The sequence below is a fragment of the Phacochoerus africanus genome, chromosome 10, assembly GCF_016906955.1.
Source record: "Phacochoerus africanus isolate WHEZ1 chromosome 10, ROS_Pafr_v1, whole genome shotgun sequence".
NCBI lineage: Eukaryota > Metazoa > Chordata > Mammalia > Artiodactyla > Suidae > Phacochoerus > Phacochoerus africanus.
In genome coordinates this window covers 109,783,772-109,797,194 of record NC_062553.1, presented here as the reverse complement: position 1 = coordinate 109,797,194, position 13,423 = coordinate 109,783,772, and the positions used below count along the sequence as shown (strand labels likewise).

At 38.3% G+C, this 13,423-nt stretch overlaps 1 protein-coding gene across 12 annotated transcripts in view; it reads left to right on the top strand.

Moving 5' to 3' along the window:
• ANK2 (ankyrin 2) overlaps positions 1 to 13,423 on the top strand; it is a 722,246-nt gene that overhangs the window by 201,108 nt on the left and 507,715 nt on the right. For 11 of the 12 annotated variants that reach the window (XM_047799252.1, XM_047799247.1, XM_047799245.1 and 8 more), the window contains exon 2: positions 3,650 to 3,710. The exons of the other annotated variant lie outside the window; for it this stretch is intronic. In XM_047799252.1, coding sequence (XP_047655208.1) covers positions 3,690 to 3,710 — 21 coding nt within the window. In that variant the 5' untranslated portion in view covers positions 3,650 to 3,689. The remainder of the gene's footprint in view (positions 1 to 3,649; positions 3,711 to 13,423) is intronic. 12 annotated transcript variants of the gene reach the window in all.

The window sequence follows — 13,423 nt, the reverse complement described above, 5'->3', positions numbered from 1 at the left end:
AGGGGAACAGCAGGGAATTTGGTCCGGTTGGAGGATGAGTATAGGGAAGTCGTGATCATGTTGGAAAAGGTATTTTGAGTCAAATGGATTGATAAAGGGTTTTTCATGACAGTTTCAAGGTTATAGACCTGATTCACTGAATTTGAAAGTATATTTGAAAGGTCTCCTATAGAATTGTTTCAAATTAAAAGGGCATCTGTAGGAGTTCCCGTCGTGGCGCAGTGGTTAATGAATCCGACTAGGAACCATGAGGTTTTGGGTTCGATCCCTGGCCTTACTCAGTGGGTTAAGGCTCCGGCATTGCCGTGAGCTGTGGTGTAGGTCACAGATGCGGCTTGGATTCCGCATTGCTGTGGCTCTGGCATAGGCTGGCGGCTACAGCTCCGATTCGACCCCTAGCCTGTGAACCTCCATATGGTGCGGGAGTGGCCCAAGCAATGGCAAAAAGACCAAAAAAATAAAAATAAAAGGGCATCTGTAGAATAGTATGAAAAGCCAGATCTCAGTAGGGAAAAGTAATGAAAACTGAAGACAGGATGTCATCGTGGATTGAACATTGACCTAGGACCAGAGACACAATGGCTAGAATCCTGGATCTGTGTTAGCACTGTGAACTTATTCAGTGTAGACTCTGACCTCTTTCCTCATGGACTAAGTGTGCACAATATTTCACGTGACTTTTGTGAGATGAAATGAATAAACATACATAAAATGCTGAGGAGGAGGTCTAGACAGTGGTGTCTGTCAGTGGTGAGTGCCGCATTTATGCCGGGCCCATCCTACCTACCGTCTCTAAGCCTCTGAGTAACCTCACTTCGGGAGGAGGATTCAGGCTCAGAGTTCAACCGTTTATGCAGGGCCTTTTGTTAGCAAGTGGCAGAGGCAAGCCTTGAGGCTGGACACATAAGATCCTAAAGCCAGGCTCTTCCTGTTAAATTGCCATTCACATTTTTGACCTTTTCTCCCATAAGGCAAAAAGGCACTTAATAGAGCTTTCTGAGAAAAGCCAAAGGATATAAGTGGGTGGTGAGTTTTCCCTGAAAACTATTCAGGTTGGTTCTTACAGGTTCCTAATGCAAAGGAATGAAAGTCTGAACACTGTGTGGGAGGCCCCATAATTTCCAAATGGAGGGAGACACTAGAATCAAAATCTGCTTTTTTTTTTTTTTTTTTCTTTTTAGGGCTGCATCTGTGTCATATGGAGGTTCCCACGCTAAGAGTCTAATTGGAGCTGCAGCTGCCAGCCTACACCATAGCCACCACAACGCAGGATCCTTTACCCATTGATCGAGGCCAGGGATTGAACCTGCAACCTCAGGGTTCCTAGTTGGATTCATTTCTGCTGTGCAATGGTGGGAACTCCAAAGCCTGCTTTTGAAATGTGTCTCAGGAAGTCCTCTGAATCACCCTCACTGTCATTAACTCCAGGTGGTTCAGCATATCATAGTCTGTCCAATTATATCAACTTCTCTAATGGGAAGACTCAGGAAGAATTTGTGAATTTTCCTTATCGTTTTAAAAATTGTGATGTAATTAGAGAAATGTCAAAAACTTTTAAGAGTCGAAACTTTCTACAGAGAATAAACACAAAAGCAAAGCACAGGAATTAATAGTGGTGATGTATATCAGAGAGAAAACAATGAGAAGGAAGTTCCTCTCAACAACTGCAAGAAAAAGCATTAAGTACTTCATAATGAGCTTAGCAAGGGGTATGTGTACATGGACTACGCAAAGAAAACAGAATTTTTTTTTTTGGAGATGAAAAGGGAGATTTAAATAAGGGATGGATGAGATGACAAGTAATTGTTGGGATGTCAATTCTTATCATCTATAGATTGAATGCAATCTAATAAGTCCAACAATTTTTTTTTGTCTTTTTGTCTTTTTCTAGGGCCGCACCTGTGGCATATGGGGGTTCCCAGGTTAGGGGTCGAATCGGAGCTGAAGCTGCTGGCTTACGGCTTACACCCCAGCCACAGCAAGGTGGGATCTGAGCCACGTCTGCGACCTACACCACAGCTCACGGAAACACTGGATCCTTAACCCACTAAGCGAGGCCAGGGATCTAATTCTCAACCTCGTGGTTCCTGGTCGGATTCATTAACCACTAAGCCACGACGGGAAACTCCCAGTCCAACAAATTGATACTAAGCTTCAAGTGGAAGACAGGCATAAATATAAAAGTATATTCTGGGAGTTAGGGCTAAGGAACAGAAAAGAGAGATATATATTGAATTATTATTTATAGAAATCTGACAATAATTTAAATGCCATTAAAAAGAGAATGGTTATGTAAATCATGAAGCAGCAGCTCAATGCACAAATTTTCCTATGTTAAAATGACATGTATGGGACTTCCTGCTGTGGTTCAGTGGGTTAAGAATCCGACTGCAGCAGCTTGGGTTGCAGTGGAAGTGCGGATTGAATTCCAGGCTGGCACAGTAGGTTAAAGGATCTGGCATTGCCACGGCTGCAGTGTAGGATGCAGCTGCGGCTCAGATTCAGTCCCCGGCCTGGGACCTTCCACATGTTGCAGGTATGGCCATAGATAAAGAAATAAAAGACATGTATCAACAGTTATCAGTCACATGGAAAAATAAATAATATGAAACGGAATACAGTGTTTTGTATTTATAGTGTATTCTCTATGCTAGCTTTAAAGGAGAACGTATTCATATTCATAGTAGGTGTATATTCAGTGATAATAAATAAGTTTAAATGAGTACCTATTTGTATTCATAGATTCAAAAAAGAAAGAACATGAATAAATAAAAACTGTGGTAGTGGAATCAGAATGACTTTCGTTGTTCCTAAAATTATTTTACTATTTTTGTAATGTTTTAACAATAAAAGTTTTAATATAGGTTATGTAAACTTTCATATAGAAATGGCAAAACCATCAGCCAAGTGTAGTGGCTAAATGTGGTTTGGCATACTAAACTTGAACCAATAAAAATAAGTCTCAAGTATGAGCACAAAAATTTTATCTTTTTTAAAAATGATTTTAATTTTTTCCATTATGGTTGGTTTACAGTTAAAGAATCTTATCTTGTTCTCAATTATCTTGACCATCTGAACTCTACTCATGTTGTTTAAAGTTCTCTATGAGTAGATGAACATTATCATAGATTCTTAAATTACTCCCTCTTCTATCTGCTATTTTCCCATCCTTTCATCAACTCTGATTTGTCTGCTCTTCTAAGCTCTTGGAAGATTTACTTATTTTTATTTTTTAGTTTTATTTATTTATTTTTTTGACGGGAAATTATTTGCTTGTCCAGTTTTATTGAGATATATTTGACTATATAATATTGTATATGTTTAAGGTGTACAATATAATGATTTGATATATGTATACATTGCAAAGTAATTATCACAGTAAGATTACCACTTCACATGGTTGTAATTTTTTCCCTGTGATGAGAACTTTTAAGTTTCACTTCTTATCAACTTTGACATATACAATATAGTATTAGATTTACATATTTTTTAGTTGCTCTTTCACATTTATAGTAGAGTGGCCATTTTCTTATAAACAAATTTATTAGCACCTACTACCAACTAATTTTTATTAGAAATGTAGAAGCTATTCTTAATGGTAAATCGAAATGATTTCAAACTTATGTTTTCTTTTCTTTTCCTTTTGTAGGTAAGTAACTGAACAGGGACATGAAGAACTGATATTTCAAATGACAACCATGTTGCAAAAGGTACTTTTGGCATTTTAATATTACTATAGAAGGAATGCTATAAAAAAGACGCGAAGATTGGAATGCATAAATTCTATTTTGGTAAAAATAATTCTTTGTGTAAACAAATTTAAAGAAGTTATAGTTTTAATAATATTTTAATTATGAGAAATGTGGTACTTATGCTAGGACGTTTTGTAGTCTAGGAAATTATTGTCAGTATTATTGGGGAGTGGGAAATAAATGGACCACTTTATCAACATATTCATTGGTGGAATGAGGGAGGTGGGGAAAGAAATTAGATGCAACAGACAAAATGAACAGATTAGGATTTGTGCATCAAAGACGTCTGTTTTTCTCTAAGGGCTTATCGTTTGTTTTCTGTGACCCAAAAATTATCTTCAGAATTGCTCATAAAATTGATTGCTCTAAGCTTGTCCATAAGGCAGTTTGATTCTGGATAATTCAAATAGACTGCATCATTGTGAAGAATTCTTCAGATTCTATTTATATGAAAAAATTAAATAAAAGGGGGGAGGGAAGAAAGAAATATTATACTTACAGAAATAATAGAATGTAAAAGTCTTGGATATTGATCACATGCATGGTTTGGGAAAAGCCGATTTCTTTTTAAAGTTATGAACCTTGTCTAGATGAATGTCTTTATTTCAAAAAAGAAATCTTCAACATATCATAGAAACCCTGACCTGGTTACGAGGGAAACAATTGTATTGTAGACTATTAGATGAGCTGTGTGACACAGTTAACATCGGAGGTCATGCAAAAAGACCAGTGACATTTTAGATGCAATGAAAAGTGTATTGTCTCTTTATAGTAAGTTAAGAATTCGTTCCAATGAATAGAAAATATGAGAATACTAAAAGAGAAGACATCAACTTAACATCTGTATAAAATCACAATTTAAAAGAAATTCTAATTTTGCTTAGAAATTTCCTGAAGGGCCTTAACAAAACTCAGGGCAGGTGCTAGGAAGAGGCTTAATTTGAAGAGAAGTTAAAAAAACATGAGGGAAATAATTTTGCGCCCAAAAGTTTATACTCTTCTAATGACCATTGTTGAATTAGCCTGCATTTTCTCTACTTGTGGCTATTTTTTTGACTGTCAAGTGAGAATTAGACAATTTTATTAATACTGATAACGAGAGAGCACTAATCAGCGTGGGCTATTTTTAGGAAGGGCAGATATTGCCCTGTCTTATTATATTAACATATTATGATACAATTTGCCTCACTTGAGATACCAGTGAGACTTACAAGTGTAAATGCTAAGTCAGCAATTGGGTAAATGAGTCTTAGAAATTCAGAGCAGAGATCTGTGGTAGATTTTGGAAACCATTGTCTCACAGTTGGTAACTAAGACGGTGGGGAATAAAGGAGGCTGCTTTTATAGAGATTATAGTATGATCTCAGAGCACCAGTTCTAATATTTGAAGAAAAGAAGAAAATGATCGGTTGATTTGGAGTGTCAAATGTTGCTGACAGGTCAAGGCAAATGAAGACTTCAGCAGACCCACTGGGTTTTTCCGTATAAAGGTCCTAAGTGGCTCTGGCAAGGGAGGTGGAATGGTGGGGACATAAGCCATCCTGGAGCGGGTTGAAGAATAAGTTGGAGGTAAGGAGATGAAGTTAGCAAAAAAGATAGTTCTTGTGAAGATTTTTGTCTGTGAATAAACATGGAGCAAATCGGTAGCTGGACCAGGATGTTGGGAGGTTAAATGTTAGTAGGAACAGTGCAGAGAAGGGGACAGATTAAAGGCATGGGTTTCTGAGAAGGAAGGAAGAAAGGGACAGAGTAGCAGTGCAGGAAGAGGGATTACCTGCAATTGATGGGAGGAATCCATCTCCACTAAGGCAATGGCAGTAGGATCTGTACAGACACACAGAGGCTTAGAGACTTGGTGGGAGAAGTTTAGGGGACTATCCATAAAGGTTTCTATTTATCTCTATGAAGAGGGTGTGGCCTGAGTAGTTAGGAAGGATTTGAGAAAGTGTGAAGCAGTAGGTGTGGAGAATGGGAGAGGGAAAGTTGCACCGGGGGGCCGTGTTGTTAGACGAGGCTAGAATCAGTGACTAGGAATTTGTAGGGTCATCAAACTCCCTGAATTTTGCCAGTGGTCTTAAGCTTCAATTTGATTGCAATTCTCAGATAACCATGGTAGATCATGATAAGCCTTAGATGGTAAAGGATTTATTTAAACCTGGTGTATAATGACCCGCTCCTATAGAATTTAAACTGAGCCATATTTTAAGACATAATTGTAAGTATGGTATCTTTCCTGAATTTTTATGAGTATATATGTGTTCCTAAGTTACTATATGTATGAGTATTTCAGAAATCAGAGATATTTTGCCTGGAGGAAAGGGATAAGAAAGATACTGAGTATTCTTTTCTTTTCTCCAGTACTCATTTTTGCTGTATGTCTCTTAATGTCAGGATTTTTATGGTAAATTTTAAGAACACTATTTGACCTTAAAGAAGAGATAATTTCCCAGGCTAGGGGTGGAATTGGAGCTGTAGCCGCTGGCCTACACCAGAGCCACAGCAACGCGGGATCCGAGCCGCGTCTGGGACCTACACCACAGATCAAGGCAATGCTGGCTCCTTAACCCACTGAGCAAGGCTGGGGACTGAACCTGCAACCTCATGGTTCCTAGTCGGATTAGTTAACCACTGTGCCACAATGGGAACTCCGAGATAACTTTTTATTTTTATTGAAGTATGGTTGATTTATAATGTGTCAATTTCTGGTGTACAGCAAAATGATTCAGTTTTATATGTGTATACATTTTTTTCTTTCTATTTTGGTTTATTATAGGATATTGAATATATTTCCCTGTGTTATATGGTAGGTCCTTGTTGTCTATCTATTTCGTATATAGTAGTTTGTATCTATTAATCCCATACTCCTGAGTTATCCCTCGCCTACCCCCTTTGCCCTTTGGTAAGCATAAGTTTGTTTTCCATGTCTGTGTGTCTGTTTCTGTTTTGTAAATAAGTTCATTTGCATCATATTTTAGATTCCACATATAAGTGATGTCATATGGTATTTGTCTTTCTCTTTATGACGTACTTCACTTGTATGATTATCTCTTGGTCCATCCACTTTGCTGCAAATGGCATTGTTTCATTCTTTTTCATGGCTGAGTAGCTTTCCATTATCTGTATATACTACATCTTCTTCATCCATTCATCTATTGGTCGACATTTAGGTTGCTTCCATGTCTTGGCTATTGTAGATAATCCTACTATGAACATAGGGGTTCATATGGGGGTGCATGTATCTTTCTGAATTATAGTTTTGTTGAGATATATGCCCAGGAGTGGGACTACTGGATCATAATGGCATCTCTTTTTAATTTTTCAAGGACCTTTCATACTGTTTTCCATAGTGACTGCACTAGTTTATGTTTCTACCAATAGCGTAGGAGGGTTCCTTTTTTCCTCACACCTTCTCCAGCATTTATTATTTGTGGACTTTTTGATGATGGACATTCTGACTGGTGTGAGGTGATACCTCATTGTAGCTTTGGTGTGCATTTCTCTAATAATTAGCGATGTTGAGCATTTTTTTCACGTGCCTTTTGGGAGATGATTTTTTGAAATTCAAAACTTCTATCTTATTTGCATTGCCTGAAAAGAGCCTCCTGTCAGTAGCTACTCAGGCATCTTTAGCTCGGCATGTCCTTCCTACTCTTGCAAGCACCCTTTGGACAGCAGATTTAGACTATGGAAGAATTAAATAAGCCTGAAGATGAAAGATTTCAGTTTGTTGACTTTGAATTATAAGAATGTTAATATGCTCATTTAACTAGAAACTCAAAATTCCTATTTTCCAATTTGATTTTTAAGAGTGTTTGTTTGGGAGTGTAGAGCTTTTCATAAAGCAGAAGAATTTTTCTATAGACTCTCGGGCTTTTTATAGCTGAAAACCACTTTGAAAAATAAAATCTGGTGTAAATAAAGGTAAAAAGAGAACTATTCTGGTTCCAGTAGAGATGGGGGATCTGGAACCCACTTACTCTGGTTACCTCTTTCCCATCTTCTTTATCCCACTTTCAGGTAGGTCCCTGGAGACGTCAACCATTGACCCTCCAAGGAATATTGTTTGAAAATTGCAATGCTAGATGGTTGCAACTATACTGGATTTCATTAAAATATAAAGTTCTTAAGATAAATTAGCTGTGTCTTTCAGATAATTTTTCTCTCTAATAAAAAGATAATTTTTTTCTCTAATAAAATAGGCAGGTTAGTGTTTACTTTGACCCAAAGTGTATAATTATCTTTTACTGCTAATTTTAGTAATACTAGATCCTGATTTTGGCTAGAGAAACTTCACAAAGCCATTGTTGTGTATGTTTCAAACCTGGGGTTTGAGAAGCCAGGCGTTCATTTTCATTAATTCTGCAGGTCAGGATGACCAAAGTTCGTAAATGTGGACTCGTTTACTAAATTCATGAGTAGGACTGTTCTTTATTGTCCTCAAAGGATGGACATATGATTATGGCAGGGGGGAGTTATCTGCCTTGATCTTGAGCAGCCATGAAAAAATTATGTTGGAGAAGATAGGAAGATGTTGTCCTTCCGCTCAGGCCTGACTTTGTCAAGGCTGACAGTATCCATAAACTGTGGAATTAGATGTTTTCGAGAAAAGAGTAGTATCCTTTTGGGAACTAGAGCATGGACAAGGTAGATACAGGGACTGGTCAAAAGAAAGCCAGGTTGGAGTATGTAGAACTTGCTAACAGAATTTATGAAGTCAAACTAATATGAGGTGGTATTGAACACATGATTTGTGCCACATGAAATGTCAGATTGTTTACTTGAATGATTATTAATGGTCATAGCAAGTGAATGAGGTAACCATTATGACTTGAATTTATATTTCATGAAATAAAGTCTCACAGAGGCTCATTTGTCCAACTCACACAGTACATTACCAGCACATGTGGTAGAGTCAAAATTTAGATCCAGATCATTTCTGTGGTCTAGTGAAGTAAGACTCAATAGCCAACTGGGATTAGAAGTAGTTGTAGTGAAGGCAATGTCCTAAACTCTTAGAGACATAGCAAGAAGAGGACTGGTCTTCCACTCCAGAGTGCTTCACTTCCCAAGAAATTAATTACCTCTGATAGTTCACAGAGACAGGGGTGACTTTTTTTTTTAACTCAATGAATTTTATTAAATTTGTAGGTGTATAATGATCATCACAACACAATTTTATAGCATTTCCATCCCAAACCTCCAGCACATCCCCCTACCCCCCAACCTGTCTCATTAGGAAACCATGAGTTTTTCAAAGTCTGTGAGTCAGTATCTGTTCTGCAAAGGAGTTCATTGTGTCCTTTTTTTAAATTCCACAAGTAAGTGATAGCGTTTGATGTTAGTGTCTCACCATCTGACTGACTTCACTTAGCATGATAATTTCTTAGACCATCCATGTTGCTGCAAATGCCATTACTTCTTTCCTTTTAATGGCTGAGTAATATTCCATTGTGCATATGTACCACATCTTCTTTATCCACTCCTCTGTCGATGGACATTTAGGTTATTTCCATGTCTTAGCTATTGTATATAGTGCTGCAATGAACATCGGAGTACACATATCTTTTCAAGTCATGGTTTTCTCTAGATAGACGCCCAGGAGTGGGATTGCTGGATCCAATGATAATTCTATTTTTAGTTTTCCGAGGAATCTCCATACTGGTTTCCACAGTGGTTGCACCAATTTCCATTCCCACCAACAGTGTAATAGGGTTCCCTTTTCTCCACACCCTCTCCAGCACTTATTGTTTGTAGATTTTTTGATGATGGCCATTCTGGCCCATGTAAGGTAGTACTTGATAGTGGTTTTGATTTGCACTTCTCTAATAATGAGTGATGTTGAACAACTTTTCAGGTGTTTTTTGGCAGACAGGAGTGACTCTGGACAGTCCAAGAGTTTGTACCCTTGGAATCTATTGCCTTTTTCTTTGCCTTTAGACAATCCTTTCTCTAAATACTGTGGTGATTGGAGGGCTGTCTCTTCAGGGCTCAGGCTACTTGGGGCTTATGCCACCAAGAACTTTTAATGCTGAGGTCAGATGGGAAGAACTCTGGCTGCTGAGGCTTCCCTATGATGTCCTTGACTTAAGAGTCTGGCCAGCGATGGGGAGAGTTTTGTCTTTTTATTCCAAGATTCATTTCCCTGGGAAGGAAAAGGTGCTCAGTTCTGGGCTGACACTGTCTACTCAGGTGTGTATCCCTGAGTCACACCTGAAGGCCTACACGTCCTAGTATATGAAGTTTTCTTTGAATTATAGAGAAGTAAATAATGAAAGGAAATAAGAAAAACTAAAAGGGTTAACTATGACATTATGTGCGCTAAACATAAAATTTATAGGCTTGAGGAGTTCTCTTCGTGACTTAGTGGCAGCGAACCAGGCTGATATCCATGAGGATGTGAGTTTGATCCCTGGCCCCCCTTGGTGAGTTTAAGGACCTGGCATTACCGCGAGCTGTGGTGTAGGTCACAAACGTGGTGGCTGTGTCTGTGGCCAGCAGCTCCAGCTCCAATTCAACCCCTAGCCTGGGAACTTGCATATGACATGGGTGTGGCCCTAAAGACCATTTATAGAGTTGAATTTTGAAGAGGTTTTTCAGGATTTATTTAAAATGCATAGGGCTACTCGGAGAAAATAGCAAAGATGAACAAACTTCTCAGATATTGGGGAATAGAATACCTTGCATTGACATGTTTATCGATAATATGTATTTTTATTTGCATGTGATTTCAAACACATTTTTAATACTTTAGTGGTACCAATTTCTTTTTGTGTGTAAATCAAATGTAATATTTGAGACTTTCTTCCAGTGATGGAATATTGACCCTTTGTTCTGATCAGTAATTATAACATAATTTGCTTTAATTTAGAAAACTCAAACCCTTAATCTCTGTATCTTCTGGAATATTTTTTTTCCTGGAGAACATATATAATTGGGAGTAGTGATAGAATTAAATTTGTTCATATTAATCAATTTCAGTGTTGTGAACCATTAAATATAGTCTCTCTCTTTCAGCTAAATTTAATAGATATGTTATCCTTATATTATTGTAATGGTATTCTACATACAGTTCTTGTAACTGAAGAATCTTCTTTTGTTTCATCCTGCTGGCTGTTTTGTTATATTTTAGTTTTGGTTAAAGCTGTTTACGACTGGCATCAAAATCCTTTTTCTGTCCTCACTGTGAAAAAGAGAGCAAATGAAAACTCAATAAGGCACAGTACTACTGATTTTTCTGAAAGAAAAGAAGAGAATTTCTGGAGGAAAAGTGTCCACTCTATGATGAGATTTTTGGAGTCAATGCCTCACTCTCTGGTCAGTCAATGTACAGCACAGACCATCTAGAAAGAATTGGTATCTGATAAAGTGAACAAAGCTCTATTGAGCTAACTGATTCTTTTTTTTTCAAAGCAAACTTTGCCTTCCCCTCCCACAATCCCTCCATTTAACTTGTATAAATTTGTAAACCCATCAACGCTAGTAATTCTTTATTACAGTTACTATATTGGTCACAAAACTAATCGGAGGTACAACAGTAACATTTGTGTTAATTATTTAGTGTTTAAATTTTTGCAAAGACAGAAACACCAGAGTAAGTATGTTCTTCTTGGGCAAGTGGGAGAGCCTTCCCCTATCCCCTCTACCCCCCCCCCCCCCCCGCCCCCAAGCCCTGCCTTCCCAACTGATACGAATCACAGTGATCCGCAGTGTCAAGTTCACACACTTAGAGGCAAAACATATGAGGAAAGCAGGACCTCATCAGTGGACTAAAGCTGGAAATCCTGATCGCACAGAAAAGATCAGGCCCTTCTCAGCATGGATCTGGCCCTTTTCGTTCTGCTTTCATCAGCTGGGGCTGTTCAGTGGTGCGAGGAAAACATTGTAAAATGCTTTTAGAAGTGCTTCTGAACTCATCAAATAATGGTAAGAGTTGCCAATCTTACAGGAAGAGGCCATCAGAGAAAAGCTTTTTTTCAGCTCCACAGGGAACAGTGAACGCCAGTTAGTGAGAGCTGCTCTAAAATAAAATACTTATAAGAAGGGGATACTGAAGTATGCATTGTTGTAAAGCTTAAATGAAACAAATGCTTCATTGCACATCTAAACCTAGTATCTGTAAAGGGTATCTGTGGTTGCCAATGAGGGAGGGAGAAATTTTGCAGATGGATAAAAAGAAACTTTCAACAACCTAGCTTAGTTCTTTGGCAAAACTCCATTGCACTGGGAATTCTCCAGCAAAATGGGTTGAACTTGGCAGATCTGCAAATATGCATATTTCTACTCTGAACAATCAGGCAAACATAGAGACTTCCAGAAGAAGTAATTATCTTTTGTCTTTTTTACCTTAGAAAGAGGGGAATATTTGGAAGACAATTAACTGCTAAGAGATTTTTAGAAGCAACGTTTGAAAAATGCTGAAAGGAAAACCTATATTTAGCCTTTTTCAAAAAGTTTTTAATACCCATTTCTGCTCCCCAAAATAATTGATCATCATTAACATAAGCCCAAGCCATATGGTTTATAATTTGAAGACATTTGTTTGTTATTTGCTGTTTGCCTTTTAACTAAAAAATTCGATTTCATTATCTTTTGTTTTTCTTGGTGCTTGTTGCTATAGTTTCATCATTATGAAACCGACGTCATCAGTTCTCTAGGTATTTATCTGTATGAAACTAACCCTGTTCAGTGATTCAGATTATTTGCATTAGAGACAAATAAGTCACAAAAGAATAGAGATGAATTTATCTCCAAAGAATATCTTCAGAAAGCATTGGCATATATGAAAGTGTTCTGTATGTATCAATATTAACAGATAATATGTATTTTATAGTATATGTGGTTATGTGCATATGTATGAGATGGGTGATGACATAGCCTTTTTTTTTTTTTTTGGGCTGCCCCATGGCAAATGGAGTTCTCGGGTCAAGGATCGGATCTGAACCACAGTTGCGACCTATGCCACAGCTGTGGCAATGCCAGATCCTTTAACCCCACTGTTCCAGGCTGGGGATCCAACCTGTAACCTGATGCTGCAGAAATGCCACCAATCCCATTGTGCCACAGCAGGGACTCCAACATGGTCCATCAGAACAAGTTATGATAGCAATTTGAAATAATTTGACTTAAGGGTTTTAAATTCCAATATACATATGCTAAGCGTTTTATCAAAAAATTAGGAGTTACCGTTGTGGCGCAGTGGTTAACGAATCCGACTAGGAACCATGAGGTTTCGGGTTCGATCCCTGGCCTTGCTCAGCGGGTTAATGATCCGGCGTTGCTGTGAGCTGTGGTGTAGGTCGCAGACACGGCTCGGATCCCGCGTTGCTGTGGCTCTGGCGTAGGCCGGCGGCTACAGCTCCGATTAGACCCCTAGCCTGGGAACCTCCGTATGCCACGGGAGCGGCCCAATGAAATAGCAAAAAAAAAAAAAAAAAAAAAATTAAATCATACAAAACAGTCGAGGAGTTCTCTTGGGACACAGCAGGTTAAGGATCCACCATTGTCACTGCAGTGGCTTGGGTTGCTATTGTGGTGCAGATTCAGTCCTTGGCCCAGGAACTTCCCATGAGCCTCAGGTACAGCCAAAACAACAGCAACAACAAATCCCCCCAAACAAAAAACCCCACAAACAGCCATTGGAAAGGACTGACTTATTTGAAATGTAAATCCTT